Source organism: Buceros rhinoceros, unplaced genomic scaffold, assembly GCF_000710305.1.
Source record: "Buceros rhinoceros silvestris isolate BGI_N320 unplaced genomic scaffold, ASM71030v1 scaffold19636, whole genome shotgun sequence".
Lineage (NCBI taxonomy): Eukaryota > Metazoa > Chordata > Aves > Bucerotiformes > Bucerotidae > Buceros > Buceros rhinoceros.
This window is the reverse complement of record NW_010418345.1, coordinates 2,035-20,402: the sequence shown is the minus strand read 5'-3', so window position 1 is coordinate 20,402 and position 18,368 is coordinate 2,035. Positions and strand designations below refer to the sequence as shown.

General features: G+C 41.4%; 1 protein-coding gene across 1 annotated transcript in view; it reads right to left on the bottom strand.

Annotated features, from left to right (window-relative positions):
• LOC104495532 (laminin subunit alpha-2-like) overlaps window positions 1–13,843 on the bottom strand; it is a 14,342-nt gene extending 499 nt beyond the window's left edge. The window contains exons 1-3 of the mRNA XM_010138509.1: window positions 13,810–13,843; window positions 13,232–13,402; window positions 8,822–8,934 (exon numbers count right to left, since the gene is read on the bottom strand). Coding sequence (XP_010136811.1) covers window positions 8,822–8,934; window positions 13,232–13,402; window positions 13,810–13,843 — 318 coding nt within the window. The remainder of the gene's footprint in view (window positions 1–8,821; window positions 8,935–13,231; window positions 13,403–13,809) is intronic.
• Between the last annotated feature and the right edge of the window lie 4,525 nt (window positions 13,844–18,368).

Genomic DNA, 18,368 nt, shown 5'->3' with positions numbered 1-18,368 from the left:
CTAAAAATGCAATACGGCCTCAGAACTCATTGAAACTCTTTACAGAAATAAATCCTCCATTAACATTTCTGAAACAAGGTTAGTTGCATTCCGCCAATAGAGAATTGGAAAACAGAATTAAAAAGCATTCGGAATTCCACGTAACTTAGTAGGTAATTGCTAAGCTGCGGTTTCCGCCAAGTGTTTACAAAGTTTGTTTGTAAGCGTTTTCAGTTGGTAGAAGTGGGTTTGTTTCTGTCAGGGCACTTACAGACACACACTTTCTGTAATGCTTTAGCCAAACTCTATTCCAACTTCATCGCTGTTCAGAGAAAACCATCGGTTTAAGCTACTGGAAGGTGATCCCCTCGCGCTGAGATCGTCCTATTAGAATACTCTTGTTTCCATCATGTGACTCAGCACTATGACCATAAATAAGCTTTATAGGGCAGCGATGCATCAAGCATCGCTTAAGCAGAATGCAAATGTGCAATCAACGCTCATCACAGTCCATTTCACTGCCTATTTGCCTGATTTTTCTGTTTACAGGCTTGCAGAAACACAAACCACAAACAATACGTTCACAACTGCAGGATGACGTCCATCAGTGATACTTTTGCTTTGGTTTGGTTTTTTGCAGCTACTAACATCAAGATGCTACAGAGGTAGAAGTGAAGCTAAGGAAACAGCAATTTCCATTCGGGAAGCAGAACGTCCAGCACGTTCCTACTTTTGAGACGCTGTGCTGGGAGTCGGCACAGGAGGGTGCCAGGGGTATCATGAACAGAACAGGGCAGGTTTCATCTTGAATGTTTTCTGTATCAGACAGCAATAGTAAAGAAGCTCCTTGATTCAGGCTTAGTTCACACAAAACGTTGTGAATTCTTAGACAGTCAGTAATGCTGGTGAAAGAAGATCCTACAGCATTGATAAGAGAAACAGTAAGAAAACTCACTTTTTTTTAATAACCATTAGTAGTGTTAAGAAACATAAATTAAGCCACAGAGTAAAGCAAAGACAACAGTCTAGAAAACGTGTACCTCCAATCGTCATTCCTGCCTTCTGCGTAGATGCTGAGAACACGGCCAGGTCCAGACTAGCTTTGGTCTGGGAGTGAAATCGCTAACAACCAAAGCTTTTCAGCAGCAGTAAGAAGTGGCTGAGGCTGTGTATTTATCTCAACCTGAAAAATATGTGCCTAACCGTGCATTTGTGGAGGATTAGCTCGAGGAGAACCTGCATTCCATTCTCTAGGGGAATCGCACAATCACTTGTCCCTCATTCCACAAACGCCTTTTTCTCTCTCAGAATTGTTTACAGACGTATTCCCCTGTGTCCACAAAGAACCATGGCTGCAGTACACCGGCTCAGCATCACCAATAGTGTTTACAATAAACAGCGAACAAACCCAACATTAATACACCCCTCCAAACCGTTCCCCTCCAGTTAAGCTCTTTCAACTGCACATAACTGGAGTGTTTAATTGTTTATTATTTCTTAAAGGAAATGAGCTACAGACAGATTTTACCAAGTTTATCAGGACTATACTTTTTACATTGTCCTTTACGTGAGCAGAGTATCTAATATACAGTATTAATCATTTTTACACCAGCATGATCTAGTCAAACCACATGAGTACTTTCAGCTCTAGCCAATCAGAACAGAAGTTTCATTCTAAAGTACTTCCAAATACATTTTTTTAAATTTTTAAATAGGTGGTTTAGCCCCAGTTCTCATAAGATCATTCCTTATATCAGCTGCATGCTGGTTCCCAAAGCAAGGGAGCAACAGTGACTCTCCAACAGACCAGAAAACTGCCGTCCTCCAGGTGCAAGAGTAACCCTCCTTGTGGTGTGAAGTTGCTTCACAAGTGGTGTGATGGTTACTGCAACAGAACCAGCTAGAGCTCAGTAGCACAACAATACTAATACCAATAAAATCCTGGAGTCTTCAGCATCTGTTTCCATAATCAAACAGAGGGACTTTGCTCAGCTTTCTGGAGCCATGTAAACTGTAACAGGGAGCTTCTGCTCTCACAGGGTAATTGATGGAGTGTGTCTGGTTTATGTTTTCAAATAGCATCCATAAGCTGACACATGTCAAGTGAGGCAATAATTGTATAATCTTGGAGCACATCTGGTTTTGTACCAGTCCAATAGCATGTAACCTGGAGACCAATGTCTGCTGATACACGTGGAAACGGAGCAACATGAAGCTGCCTCATAGCATAGAACAAGACCGTTACACAGTGCATCTGGCACTTTTTCCTACTTGCTCTGCTTATATGACCATAGTTTAATTATGGGAGGGGAAGGGAAATAGTTTAAATAGCCTTGTGGTCTCATTTTCACTGGTAATTGTCTCAGCAGTGAGATGTGCAGAGCACAATGTGCGGAATGGTTCTGTATGTTACAGCACTCTATCATCTTAAGAATGTCTCATAAGACATAGAAAAGTGCATCCTACTACACAGGGTAATTTGCTACACTAATATTATTCGGATAAAGCTGAAGTGAATCATTAATCTGCATAGGGTTAGCTAGTGAAGCAGCAAATCTCATTGTGCCTGACTCCCATCTGCGCTCCGATTTAGAAAATAAATCCTTCAGTTAGAAACCGTTCATGTAAATCAAAGTCTCATCAGAGGAAAAAATACACCACCACACAATTCTGTGGAAGTATTTCCATTTCATTTTCCCACAGAAAAATGTAATAGCCCTAATGGAGGCTTCCGTCAGCAATCTGGTGTAAATTGTGCATCTACTTATTTACTGTAATTATATTATGCTGTTGATTATTATTCCAGTTCAGTGTTCAAGTAAACATGGTATTTGTTTACTGAAAAGAGTGCAGAATTTGAGCACGGGTTTATTTCCTTACAAGCTGGCTTACAGCAAGTCGAAGAGGACTGAGGAGCAGCAAGTAGTCAGGGTGCAAATGTCTAAGGCTCTGCTATTTGGGGGCAGCACCAAGACCAGTTATCTAAGGCCAGCTACCAAAGTGTTGCATCCATAGATATACACACACACGCCCAGCAGATTTTTAAGCCTAATCAGGTGAAGAGGGAGACCAGGGTGAGGTGCAGTTGGGTTCATGGAGGTGCTAATAGGACACTGTGGTCTATTATGTGATGATGTGTGAGTGTTTCCACTGTTTCAGATAAACTCCCCCTCGTTACAGTCATAATATGAACACAGAGCCACAGCAGCCCTGCAGCCACCAGATTGGGGAACTTCTAGTACTGAGGATGACAACAATTAGGGACCAGATCTAATCCAATCCTCAATGCACTTAAAACAGAGTTCCTTGATCATTAACTTCCATCTTCACACTCAAGTATAAAACCAACTGGTATTACACAGGAGATCGTGCATCTCAAGCGATCACATTTGCACCGCTTTTCATTTCGGTGTAGCCTTTCCTTCAACATGCTTGAGTTGCTTCTGCTAATGACCTAAAGCAGAGGATTTGAGTTTCAGACGCAGCTCCTCTTGGGCTCAGGGCTGCTGTCGATTCCTTATGGTTCTCTGTTCACGTATGCTGCCACCGATCATTTGTGTATTCTTTAGAAAAGAGAGGAGACAGCTTTGACAAGAATTTTCAAACACTTGGCTGTTAAAGAACCACCAACCTTTTCATTTTAGTCTCACATCCAACTCCAACAAAAAGCCCAGTTTTGAAACGCAGTAGCTCTCCAGATTCCTGAAACGACCATCTAGCACATCACATCGCTGTCCTCAGAGACAGCAGCCACGCGTTCAAACATTTTGCTCACAGTTAGAAATTCTGTAATTGAAAATGTTGGCATGGGGGGGAAAAAGATGCTTAGCAGGATTCAGCTAATACCAGTTTGGATTGCTGAACAGCTCCCAGCATGCTGCAGTTCGCTTCCTAATGACTGGTTCTACTGTTCGTCTGAGCTGCTTCCAACTGAAATGTTGCTACCAGATGGGGAATCTGGGCCGAAAGATGCACACGCTGGATCCTGACAGAGTTTTGTTTTGGTTATTATTTGAAACACACACACACCCACCCCATCCTCCCACCCCACCCCATTTGTTGCAAACAATTCTGGTTATTAACTAGCAGGGCATCATCTGCCCCAGAAAAACTGTAGCTAGAAGTGTCAGGCAGAGTAAGATAGGCACAGCGCTTTGTAGGGGGAAAACTAAGAAAGATTTTACCAGAGCTAACTCTGAAAGGCTCTAAGGTGGGAGCCTCCATTAAAGTCAAGTTTCACCTTTTCTAATTAGACAGAAATTCACTCATGTCCCATTCAGTTAACACCTGCAGACCATGTATTTAAAAATAAACCAATTTAAATTACCTCAGCTTAGAACAATCTCAGCTTTCTCCCTCCCTGTGTAACTGCTAGAGAGGCTCAGCTTCCTTTAAGAACATTCTTTTCCTTGAGAAAAATTGGTCCTTTATTAATACCTCTCAACTTTTACTCATATTAAAAGATAGAACTTGTGTCATTTAAAAAATAAAAGCAAATTCTAGTGAAACAGTGCACTTTATAAATGTCAAACTGTACAAGCTCTCAAGTTGTCCAGCTAAGATACATTATGCCAAAGGGAGGGAATCAGTTCCTGTAAAGTTTCTGGCAATGTCAACTTTATTCTTTATAATTTTCTCTGCTGGTTTTCTCCATTTCTCACTGTTCAGTTGTTTGCAAAGTTCTCAAAAAGAATAGCTGCTTTCCAACAGCCAGTTTGGCTGCTCATCACTGGCCCGGTGTACTCCAGAACTGAGGGCTGAAGTCAGTAATTTCTTTTCACAGTTCTTTCAAATAATAGACAGAAGCAATTTGTTTTCTCTTTATTTCCCACAGCTAATCACTTCTCTCCATGGAGAGAGAGAGCATGGTGAGGAAAGGAAAATTGGTGGAAATGTCAATATTCAAAGCTTTCTTCAAACTTAGATAACAAAAGAACAACCAAAAAAAAAGGTGGTTCCTCTGGTTTGGTTCTAAAACAAAACTATTTTTCTTAATCCAAGAACTGATGCTCAACTTGGGTCCAGTAGCATTACAAGAACCTAGTGTGAAGTGTTCTCATTTCCTTCAGTGAGGTTTCCATGAAGTGTCCTCACCAGCTGCATGTCAGAGCAACCCGTCTGTTCCTCTAGCTTGAGGAGAAAAAACTACCATAGCCGTTAAAGGCTCCATTTAAGAGTTCCACAATGTACAAACCTTGAACTCTAACTATTTAAAACTGCTCTCAATCTCCTCACCTCTGATAATACAGACTCATAGCAAGTCCCTACATTTTAATCTCATAGAGACTATTCATTTACACATAGATAAAACTATTTAGTTGGACACAGGAATAGCACAGAAGAATCTGCGTTTCCTAGAGAATGCTTTTCTCATGGAATCACATGGGTAATCCATGAGAATCACATGGGGTTGGGACTGACCTCTGAAGATCTAGTCCAAAGCTCCTGCCTTAAGCAGAAACATCTTGCATCACTAGTTCCCAAGGTGGTCTTTAAAATGTAAGTGTGATACTCCCTTTTCTCAAGTCCCTGAAGACTTCACCTGACTGCCACTGCTTTTCAGGTATGATGGAGAGTAGCTTAGCAACTAAATCAGCCAATTCCCTCAGGAACCGTGGATGTATCCTCAAGTTATTCCAATTTCCTTTCTGTACAACCAAGAAAGTTCACCCTGCACTAGTGTTACTGATGAACCATGGAAGATTGCTCCCTCCACGTACTGCTGCACCACTCACGGAAAACCTTCTCTAATTCTGGGGAAAGTCAGCTTGAGTAGCTGCCCTAACACATTCTTTGTCAGGACATCTAAAAGCTCAATGCAGCAGGATCTGCCGGAGTTCAGGGGGCATCATGAGCACTCTCAACCCTCATTCAGTTTTCTTTAGGCTTCTGTCCGAGTGATGTGGAATGTGGAAAACTTTATTCTGAGACCAGAACTGAGCCCTGGGTGACATCTGTGCATATATTCTGTCCCAGGGAAAGCCAGGTGGAAAGCTGGCAAGTATGTAAACCAGGTAGTTCTCAGAAATGTTCACTACCATGTCAAAATATTTACTACAGCACTGTTTGTTATCACAGATAGTAATAATTATGTTCTCTAGGTATGTTTGCTATCAACCCTCACTGGTATATTTAGGCATTGTTTGCTTTCTGGGTTTTCTTGCTTTTTTTAAAAATCATTTCATTAAAACCAACTTCAAACCCAACAGTTGTCTATTTTCTAGCAGACGAAGTATGCTTTGTTTCATTCTTTAGGTACCTGATTACTGCATTACCAGCGATTTGATAAATTGCAAATTATAAAACTGAAGAAATTAAGGAAAGTACTAAAAAACATTCACATTCAATTTTATGAAGGCAACAAAAAGAAGTGAATATGTGAGAAACACTGAAAACAAATATTTGTGATGACAGCACAAAGTTGCAGGCAGGGACTGTAGCTCACAGCTCAGTAGGTTCTACTTCAAGTTTTACAACTGGTTGCAGTCAGCTCAGAGTGCCGGCTGCGCTCTGGAGCCTTTCACTTCACTGAAAAGTCTCAGTTCGGAGCAATTTTCACTTCTGGTTTGGGGATGAAGTTTTAAGCTTTACCTTTACTGAAACTATTTGAAAACATCTTAGATCTGAAGCACATAACTGTTAGTAAAAGAGAAAGAAAATATTAACTGAAAACCTAAGTGTTTGGAGATATACTCAAACTTAACATATGACTAAATATAACTGACAATAAAATCACTGACTAGCACTTAATTTTACTAATCTGGTCCTTATATCCCAGGACTAAACAGTGCCATTAACCTTCTCTTGATTCCTTTAGCTATTCTGATATTTGAGATCAGAAGTTATCCAATAGAAGGCAATATAGTTTTTACATGTAATTGACATTTTTTCATGTAATTAATTTTAACATGATTTTTTTAAACTGGAAAATGTATTTGCTATTCCAGAGCAGAGGAAATAACCTTAAAACCAAGTACCTCCTAGGGATAACCACACTCCTATAGCACTGTGCAGGTGATGTGTAAAGGCTATTTTAATATGGCTGGGTTGCTAAACCTCAGCTATTGGGACTAAGGAAAAAAACCTGCTTTCTTCCTAATCTGACAATATTTTGGCTCCTTCAAAAGCTAAATATTTTACTTCTTCACTTCTAGTTATTGCTGACCAGTACACACTGCTTTTACAGGGCTACACTGCACAATAGAGTAAAAAATAGAGCTGCCCCAAGAGGCCAAGCATTCAACCAATGAAGAATTTGTAATTATTTTCATTTTTTCATGAAATTAGCATTGCTAAAAGCATTCCTTGTACCACCGCAATTACCAGTAACAACATAAACTAATGCGTTCCTGCAATTTCTAGTCCAGTACTCAGATTTGTCATTTGTTATTTCTATTTCACAAAAAGTTAAGCATTTCTACACTTAATGCAAAAATTTATCAGACACACAGCAATTACTGAATCTCCAGTAAGCCAAGGGTAAAGAACGGTATTTCTTTTAACTGAGGTTGCAAAAGTATCTGGTGACCTTCATCATTCATGGTGACCACTACACATGACACTGGGAAGCAGATTTCATGTTTTATCCCCTACCATAAAGCCTACAACGCTGTGTCGAGCAAAGTCTCCTTCTACTCCTCAAAATCCAATCACTCTCGTTTCTTACTGAGCAGTCTGAAAGCCACACAGACTGCAGCAGACCTTCTGCTACACTGCGGGGAACAAACCCGTTGTTCTGCTCACGTACAGAGGTGAGAACACAGCATGAGTTCCTAACTCCATGGGTCACTCAGGCTGACTGAGGAGGAGCCAGCAGTGTGCCCAGGTGGCCAAGAAGGCCAACAGCATCGTGGCTTGTACCAGCACTAGCGTGGCCAGCAGGAGCAGGGAGTGATTGTCCCCCTGTACTGGGCACTGGTGAGGCCACATCTTGAGTCCTGTGTCCAGTTTTGAGCCCCTCACTCTAAGAATGATATTGAGGTGCTGGAGCATATCCAGAGAAGGGCAAAGCTGGTGAAGGGTTTGGAAAGCAAATCTGATGAGGAGCAGCTGGGGGGGTTTAGCCTGGAGAAAAGAAGGCTGAGGGGAGACCTTATCACTCTCTGCAACTGCCTGAAAGGAGGCTGTAGGGAGGTGGGGGTTGGTCTCCTCTCCCGCATGACAAGTGACAGGACAAGAGGAAATGGCCTTAAGTTGCACCGGGGAGATCTAGGTCAGATATCAGGAAGAACTTCTGTACACAGAGGGCTGTGCAGCACTGGGACAGGCTGCCCAGGGCAGTGGTGGAGTCCCCAACCCTGGAGGAGTTTCCCAGACATGTAGATGAGGTGCTGAGGGACATGGTTCACGGACCCTAGCAGTGCAGGGTGAACAGTTGGACTTGATCTTGAAGGTCTCTTCCAGAGATGATTCTGCGATAAGTGTGCATGCATCCCTAGCACAACTGAACTATTTAAGTATATAGTATTATGTTCCTGAAACAAGAACAGTATTCTGAATATCAACTGTCATTCACATTAATCTTTCCCTGAAACTATCCTGTCTTTCAAGAGCCAAACAAAAATTTCTCATGAAAAAAATGAAATGTTACATTGAACGCAATTTTAAACATGTCTTGGAAAATACATTATGAATTATATGTCAATAACATCAATACAAAATGAATTATATGTCTCAAAAATATTAATTTGGCACAACAAATGGGTGAGTCAATTATCCGTATAAGCAAAGTGAGAAGAAAAGCTGAGTGTGTCCTCATAATATAAAAGCAACATAGAGGAAAGAGGAAAGTGAACCAGGTTGTGCAGTAAAGACAGCCTTTGCATAGACACATAAAGCCTACCTGCTGCAGGTCCAGCGTGATGGTCACGTAATGATATTCAATTCCATTCTGGATGCTAGGGCTTTGCCACCAAGTGTTCTTGCCATCAATTGCATTGGTTATTGGATGCCGTTCTGTTGGAACAGCAGAAATTTCAAAATTATTAGGAACTGTAAATATTTTTAGATCTACAAGTACAGATTTTAATACTATTACAATATTAATGAGACAGTACTTTAAAATAAAGGCCAGGAAATGAATTTCACTCTTGGGGCACAGTCATGTTTATTGCTGGAATACTCATCTAATGTTACTTGTTTCATGTTATCACAAGAAGGTGATTAAGACACCTAAATGCCCTCGGGAGGCTCTCCTGATTCTACAGGCATTTAAATCAAATGAACATTTCCTGCAGTATTCCAAAATTTGAACTGGTGCGAAGGCATTAGATGTTCCAATAGAAGCTCAGGAACCCAAGACATGGTGTGTGAGGAAAGCAGAGGGTAAAGTCATAACAGTACATGTATTTCTAAGACATTTCTAAGCACACATGGAAATAATTCAGAAATCACTACAGAGGAAATGATTCAGAAATGGCTACAAAATACATTTCTCAACTGGAAAATCGTCTGACTCACAACCACGCGTATAAAGGTTTGCTTGGTTCTAATCCATATCCAGGTCCAAGACGTGACTTGTCATGGCTACGTTTACTCTGCTGCAGGGTCCCAAATGAATCCCAAATAACAGGGATAAGAATTTATCTACTGAATTGAACTCTTGCTAGATTTCAAGAGCTTCTAAATCCTTGGAGTTTGCTTTCACAGTATTTTAATGTTATTTAGACTGAAAAAAACAGCACTCAGCATTTCCAGGTTACTTGTGGAGGTCAGTTCATATGTGTCTAGTACAAAATGAAGAACATAACCTCTTTTTTCCAATTCAATATTTTGAACTCCTTAAATGCCTTGAGCAAGTCTGTACATTGGGAAAATAACCCAAAGGAAATTCAAATTGAGCAGGTTTCTCTTCTGCAAGTCCTGTCTGCAAGTCTGTAACGAGCTAAGATAAACCCTCCCCCTCTCATTAAGGATGGCTAAACTGAATGTAAAACTGGAATATGCTTCATTACTAGGTAGCCCTAGAATTGGAAATAATTCATGAAGTGATTAATCTACTTGTTATTTTAATCATTATTCAATCAGTGAGACAGATAGTCTCTGTGTGTCTGGTTTTTTGTAACATCAGCCTATGGAAAACAGGAGTCCCCCCCAATAAGGAAAGCCAGCACATCTACACAGATTTAAAGATACAATTCAAGGTCTTTGTGGGACTGAGGAAGGGTGTAATCCCTCAATTGAAAATATCAAAAACTTCATTTTAATATTTAACTATTCAACAGCATTAGTGGGCACCAACATTTGCAAGGTAGAACACTGGTGCTACAAGGGATGCTATTGGCACCTTTGTCTTTATATTGAAGAGAACAGCCAAATGTCCCATGCTTTACATGTTGTCAGTCCCAGCAGCTCGGATCATTTTGGCTGTAAAGGAGCACTAGCAAAAATCAGCTGTAAATCAGACTCAGAGCTCTGGGGTGATTGTGACAGACACCATCTAAATGGAAATTTTGACACAAATCTCTTCAGGTAAAATTAGTATAAAGGTAAATCATGAGAAGGGAAGTTGGGAAATGAGTCAACAGTTTACTATAATTATGAAAGTTCAATCATAAGGAATTTGAAAACACTGATTAATTGCTGGCATGTTTTGCCTATTTAAAAGGTAAGAGAAAATACTATGTGTAAAGAGGGCTGCATTGCAACTACAGCTCAAGGACCAATCGCCCTGATGGCTGACAAGGGGGAGAGCTTAGAGTGAGCCAGCAAGCCCAGCAAACTGTGCTCTTTAATTTGTGCTCACATGTGATTAACCAGGGAATTTGTGCTCGTTTCCTGCTACAGTAATTAAGAGGAGGCACTCCAGACTTGCACATTCCTGCGGGATCATTTAAAGTCTGGTTGCATTACATGATTCTCCTATTAATGAGCCATCTCTGTTTAAATAGAGCACTTCTGCCAAAAATATATTTAAAAACCTTAAAATGAGATGTAGTTGGCAGATTCAATTTTGTCAGAGGGCAGGAGCAAGGGGAAACAGATATAAATCATCCAGATGGGGTTTATATACATAACAAATACGTGTGTCTGTGTGTATATTATCACAGGCAGGACATGGGAACAAAACAATCCAGCTCTGGGTTACATTTCTTTTCTGAATTAAACTCAGCACAGAAAAAACCTTGTATGACATGCACATGTCTCACTCCTCTTCTATAAAGCAGGGAAAGAACCAATTGCACAGCATTTCTGCCAGTCAGAAATGTTCCAAAACTCCCTGAAAGCATCTCCATGAGACACACAACTGTGGTGTAACATATTTGACTGCTTCTATTACTACAAAACCATATGACCTTTCCTCAGAAAGCAACATACAATAAAAGATGTTGACACCTGGAAAACTTCTTTGCAGAATAAAATAGTTTGCAGCTGTATGTAAACAAAGGAAGTCTATACCAGGGCAATTATAATTAGCTTTGCAGTACAATATGGGGAGCCAATGAATAAGCAGCCATCTAGCACCAAAGTGTCCGGGGATTATAATGGACAACTAGCTATACACCTTGCAGTGGTGTCACACCACTGAAAGAAATACTTAAGGAAAACATGTAATCAGGAATATATTCTGTTCATTCTGAAGCAAACTGGCATCTCTATGCAGCACTAGTAAGAGCTCAGGTGAATTTTAATAACGATGAAAGCCTCTAGAGAATTCAGAGAATTACAATTTGCACAGTTAGGAGTTCTAGAAAATACAACCTACGAGGAGAACGAAAGCAAAGAGTTTAGCATAGAAACCAAACAGAGCAAATACCATCAACCTCAATTAAGGAAAACACTTGTGTAAAGAAAAATGGGAATAATCCATTCCTTGTACTGACAGAAGGTAGTAGGAAAGAGGTAACAGCAATTTCCCCAAGGCAGATGCAGATTAGCCGTTACAAAGAAGAGTTTGGAACAAGTAACATAACTCTAGAAGGGTGGCCCTAGAAGGAAGTTCTAAGGAAAAGCTAAACAAGCCTCAGTCCAGAAAGCTACAGACACAGCTCATCTTCTCAGGAACCAGCAGATTAAACAGGGGTTTGGGGGCAGGTTTGCCTTTTTCTGCCCCCTGTGGTTTTAAGGACGCTTAGATGCACTTTGTCATGAGGTGTAAATATGCCTGGAGGTAGGTTTTAGAGGCAAACAACTGGAAAAAACCATGAATTGTCTCTGTGCTTCTGTGGCTGCACTCCCAACACTTTATTCCATTGAAACTATCTCAAGTGTCTCTACCATCCGTGGAGCCAATATACTCAAAAACCTAACAGTGTTAACACTTCTCGTGTCTTTCCCTGCGAGGTCACAAGAAATTAGACTTGTATGACTTGACCAAGAAGTTTTCTTACTTCTGATCTTCCCAACTATTTGTAATATACGTCTCTGAAGCCGATAAATTTACACTGAAAAAATGATTTTACTTCTGGGTAGTCTTTAAAAAAGCAGCATTAGCAAAGCCCAATTTTAATATGAATAACTAAGCAATTGAGCCATGCAGTGCTCCATTATCTTACCTTCTTTTTGCTGGCTCAGTAAAACCGAATTAACATCAAACAAAGAAGAAAAATATCCCAGAACAGAGTGAAATAAAACTGGAGTTGGCCCTAAACTAAAATTTCAGGTGTTGCTTAACACGATGGGTTGACGCTGGCTGGACACCGGGTACCCAAAGCCACTCTGTCACCCCTTCCTTCTCTGCTGAGCAGGGAAAAGAAAACATTAACAAAAGGCTCATGGATCAAGATGAGGACACAGATCACTCAGCAACTATCACAGGGAAAACAGACTCGGACCTGGGATCCATCCTGAAGCCAACTAGCATTGGCTCTGTCAGACACAGGGGAAGCTTCTAGCAGCTTCTCCCAGAAGCCAGCCCTGTAGCCCCACTCCACTACCCAAACCTTGCCACACAAACACTTAAGACTGGCCAACATGTTCAAATTCCACACATGGGTATGCAGGGAGCGGTCATCTGGTTTCATTCACCATCAGTATATCTGCACAGAAATCAACCACAGCTGTAGATACTCAATTCTCCTCACACCGAATTTAGGTATTCGCCTTTAAGGATTTGAATTACAAAGTGCAGTTGGAGAAGCACACGCAACAGGTAAAGATTCTGAAATGCCAGAGGAAGAGTCAGGTAACCTCACTTAAAGAGATCGGCACTTCACAGCCATCAGGCTAGTGGCCTACAGTTTTATTTACCAAGTAGGTACGGCCTTAGCAAAAAGTTCTTTTTAAAGGAACAAAACGAAAGCAGCTCACGTACGATGTGGAAGCCTGCTCCTCTGGTCACAAATACGGCACTGTGGGTTCCTTGCCGGCTGTCCAGGGACATGTTCAACAAGTTTGCAGTACATTTCCCGACCCTTTTCTCCACAGGTAGCATTAGTTGTGATGAGAGCATTAGTAGCCAGGTTCAGCACTGCTGGAAACAACCCTGCAAACAAAACAAAATAAAATCATAGACAGCAGCAACAGAGGCAAAAGCCATCAACAGCTTTGGGTTTGATTCCATAGTTTAGACATCAGAATCAGTCACGGCTTGGCTTCGCAGACAAAGATTTGGGAAGGGCTTTACCCACGCTTACTGCAAGCATGCTGACATCAGAATAAAGCTATAACAACTGGTCATTTCCTCCTCACTCCCTTCTGAAATCCAAAGCAGTACCTTCTAGTTCTATCCTGAACAGCAGCAGGACACCAAAGGAGAAAGTATAGAAACACACAAAGTGTAATAAATTATTTTTTTTGTAATCAAACCTTGTGTTGCTACCCAACTAGACATTGAAAATTCATATGTAAATTACCCACGAAAACTCTTTATTATTATTCTTTTCTGCTTACAGCTACACAGGAAAGCTTCGCCTTCAGGCTGCATCAACCGGTATTACACCATATTACTGTTCTGCTTAGCACCCCCCAGTCACTCTTGTCAGAGCAGCTGAGTAATGAGCACCATGAAGAGCATCTGCCATGTGGAGGCTCCCCCTCCTCGAGCCGAGGATAATATACACCACACTATCACTTCAGGCAGCACCACTGATTTTTCCAGGTGCACATGCCGAGTGCTATTGTTCTCATCCAGCACAGCACTCAAGCACACGTCTGAGCGCTCTGCTGAGCCCAGTTCTACGTAGCAGGAAGCTATAAAGATTATAAACCATATGAAGAACAACCATTAACATGAGTGACTCTCCTTCCACTAAATACTAATGAAAACCTTTGAGCCATGGTAGAACTGAGCCATGGAGTTGAAGTGGTACGATGTGTACAGCAGCCACTCAAGTTACATCCATCAGTTTCGCATCCTCAAAAGCACAACTTGCAAGTGCCGCAGGTTAAACAGTGATGAAAAGCCCCGGGGTACAGATTGGGATCATCTTCGGATTTATTTGATGACAACTTGCACTGGCCCCAAACGCACCCCTCCACAGGTCATTCAGCTTCTAACCCTGTTGTGTTATAACCTTAAAATACAGCTTTAATCAAAACTCAATCAACGATTACTGGACACCAGTAAAGATCCCTCTATAGCAATTTTTCTTTTCTTCCTCTGCAGATGACACCACTATTCAACTGACTCCTTCCAGTCCTTTAACTCCAGTCTCCTGCTTGTCTCTGCAATTAACCACTTAATTACCAAGCTTGGGTGGTCACAGCACAGCTGTCCTCTGCTACTGGTGAGCTGGTGACTCTCACACTCTGTTCAAAACCACATTAAACAAACTGCTCAAGCAAGGCAACCCATTAGCTGCTGACTTGTCCAATTTGCATAGTCAACAGTGGAAATTTTATTGATTGTGTAGCTTCCTCCTCCTGTAGAGATTACAGCTCATTTTGATCATATTTCAGAATCTGTGGTGGTTGCTCCATTTTTATTCAAGGCATTCAGTGTATTTGCTGTCCTCTACAATGGGGGCACACAGTAAAAATCTGTGTAAGCATTACCAGACCAGATGAATTAACAGCTGCGGAACTTCCTACACTGACTTACAGCCTCATTATTCTCTTTTTAGGCTGTACAAAGTTAATAGTGTAAAAGCCAGTAATTATTTAGTCTTAACACGGACTCTGGCATTTAGTTTGGAGTTAAGTATTCTATTCTCCCAAAAGTGAGCCTCGTAAAAAGGACAGAATGATCCTACATGCAAGGAATTGCAATACATGGCATCTGAAAAAAACTTCAGAAAACAGTGAAACAGCTGAAAGAGCCAACCAAAAGCTTCCAAATTCACAGAGCTATAGAAATACTACATGTGTCTATGCAAATCATGCCATTGTTCTAAGCTTCAATTCAAATTTTAAATGTACAAGACACAAGTAAGTTAAGAGAACTTAAACTCAGTTAGAATATAGGTAATAATAAATAAAAGGTAACCTCTTTTATATACAGGGCAGCTTAGGGCAAAGTGACCACACCGCCTTGCCCTTGATGAGTACAAACACCAAAACACATAATGGGTGTTCCACTGAAAGGACCAGCTGGAGATCCCGCACCTCAGCAGTGCCTCGCCACACTCCCTGTAAGCTCAGGGGAGTGGATCTGACACACAGAGAGCAGCAGAGGCATCAAGTGCTCCCACACTGCAGCCAGCACTTTGCATTTGGTGTTGGGTTGATTCCCCAGCACTGGCATTTTCCGTAACAACTGCAATTAACTACATCTCAACGGTTTCTGAACCACCTTCTTCCGCAAGGAACTGGGCACTGGGCTCAGTGATCCTTAGGGGCCCCTTCCAACCTTGAGACTCCCTGTGATTCTACGATCCTGCTTCGTATAGCCCAAAACCTGACTTCGATTTACAGAACATTTGATGCACAACCCCAAGAGAATGCAGCAATCAATGTTACTCACTGCCTTCTAGCAATTTAGATGTACAATATTTCACAACATCGGCATGAGATTCCAGCAACATAGAAAACCAAAGCATGGTCTGGAATCCTTTAGTCGGGCCCTTGGAATATGAATAAAAATGAGAATGTGACAGCACTATATACACTGTTCACCTTTCCTAACATTCCCACCTATCAACCATCAATAAGCAGAAAAGGGCAGGATGGGGGTTTCTTGGATGGGGTTTTTTTTTTTTTAGAATTTTGCTTTATTTTTCAGGATGTTAATCATACAGAAGTGTGATTGGTGTACTAGTTTTATACACATTAAAAGCAAATTTCACACTAAATTACAAAGTTTTAGTTATCACCTTGAATTCCACAAGTATCCAACTAGGAAATACTTCCAAAACCATCATCTGCTACAATTAGACAGCTCTTTATTGCCAAATATCTTTAGTAATTATTTGCTCCAGCGCAAAGACAGAATCAAACATTATCTCTATTTTGCGTAGTTCAGGTGCAAGCAGAGAAACTCTATCCTTTCACTGCCAGCTACATCAACCTTCCCCCTCCTCAGTGGCTCTGGCAAAAAACAGATTAGCATTCACTTCTACCTACAAAAACCTACCAAAATTACCAGCAATTGCATGGAGGAAACAGGTAGAAAAGAGGAGCTCGTAATTAGGCAGCGGTTTTAGCAGCTTGGGTTCCATTTTTGGCTTTCAACAGGCTTCCGTTCCACGAAACAGTCTCAGATTCTCACCTCTGAAATGGGCATGGTTCTTTTTCTCCATTCCACTCGGGTTTTAAGCATGGAACACATGCCATGGAGCTTTTAGAAGCCCAAGAGACAGTTTGTTATTGACAGGTGACTGGACTACAAAAGGAGCACGATTACACAGTGGTAAGATCAGCACCCTATTTGACTGAGGGCACAATTAATATAAATAACCACAGTCCCTGTGCACATAAGCAAAGCTTCAACTCGAAAAAATCATTACTCTTTGATAGTATTTTTCAAATACTTCCAAGATTGACCACAAACTTTGGTTTACCCACTCTAGGATTTCTTTGAGTCTTACGAAAGCCTTACAACTGAAAAAGTGTTTTTCCCTTTCAAAGACAGCTGTTAAGGCATCCATGCTCCTCTTCTCTCTTCTAAACAGACAGATATTTGGCACTGTATATTTCCTTCAATCTTCTCAAAATATCCCTAAGTCTCTTCAAAAAAAAAAAACAAAACATCCTGCCTAAACACATCTAACTTTCCAAGCCAATCTTCCCAGACTGTAGAATACTTGGAAATGTTGGTGCAGTCAAGCAGAGCTGTTTGCCACTGGATTTCTTCTAAAAAAGACAAAAGAGAATATGTCCACTTCAGATGTTCTGAGAAGCATCAGTAGGAAGACAGAGACTTGTCTGGTGCAGCACAGAGCTATGCTGGGCTGTGGAAACACAGTGGGGAGAAGAAACTGGGACAAAACAAAACACTGCAGCACCGAGCGCTTCCAGCTGTGCACCACAGGGAATAGCTTCACACACTCAAGCCTCAGCATAGATGAAGAGTTTTATATGACTGGAAAATAAGCCCAGTTTGAAGAAATAGCTGTCTGGACACAGAGCTCGTAGACTGAAAAAAACTGACGCTAAGCCCATGTGTCCAGAGGAAAACAAATGCTTCAGTCCCTGTTTGAGTGAGTTGCCCTGACCCACCCTGTGTCACACGCAGCACTGTTGAGTAGTCATCCTCTTCCCTTCCAAGGGAAGGGGAGATGTGGGGTTTGATGTTCTGTGGGAGAGGTGGCTTGCTTTCACTTTCTCTCTTCAGCCAATGTTCCATACACCCTCCTGTATATTTAACTTCAACACAAAAGACGCAGTATAAACCCCTAACCTGAGGGCACTGGAGAGCAAAGCTAACCAAAACCCTTACGGAGCAGCAGACGAAAAGGGGCTACTGGTTATCTGGTAATATCGCCTTGCCTCCCCCACAGCTTACAGCATTCAAAATCTGCAGGGACCTTGCTGATTTTAGTAGCAAAACACAATTGGTTTTACAGATTGGGAGAGAGAGAGGGAAAAACCACAACTGGCCTCACCCAGAATTACACTGTATAAAGTTGTAATTAATTCCCTTTTTCCTGGAGCTGTCACAGAGGGTAGATTTGCAAAGCAGAACAGAAAGAGGTGAAGATGAAACCCTGCCTCTTCCACATCCATGGCAGAACTCCCACTGAATCAGAGCTCCGAAGCACAGACACTTCACGGGCAGCTCATCCTCACAGGTATATACACAACCAGTCTGCACCAGGTCCCCCCTTGGTTTTCAAATACATGTCTCTATTCTGGCACAAATTTTAAAGTGCAAATTCCTAGTTTCCAAATACCTTATCTGTAGAAAGAGTGCACTCTGCATGAAGGAGCAAGCAGTACTTCAACAGTTGTTTCCTTGTATTTATCAGCCACATGACCATCATTAAAACCTTTGCAAAGCAGCAGTATGGTCCTGGTCAGTCAAGCAGTTCTAACAAGGAAAAGGGCCTCAGAGAGAACACTGATCTGCCAGC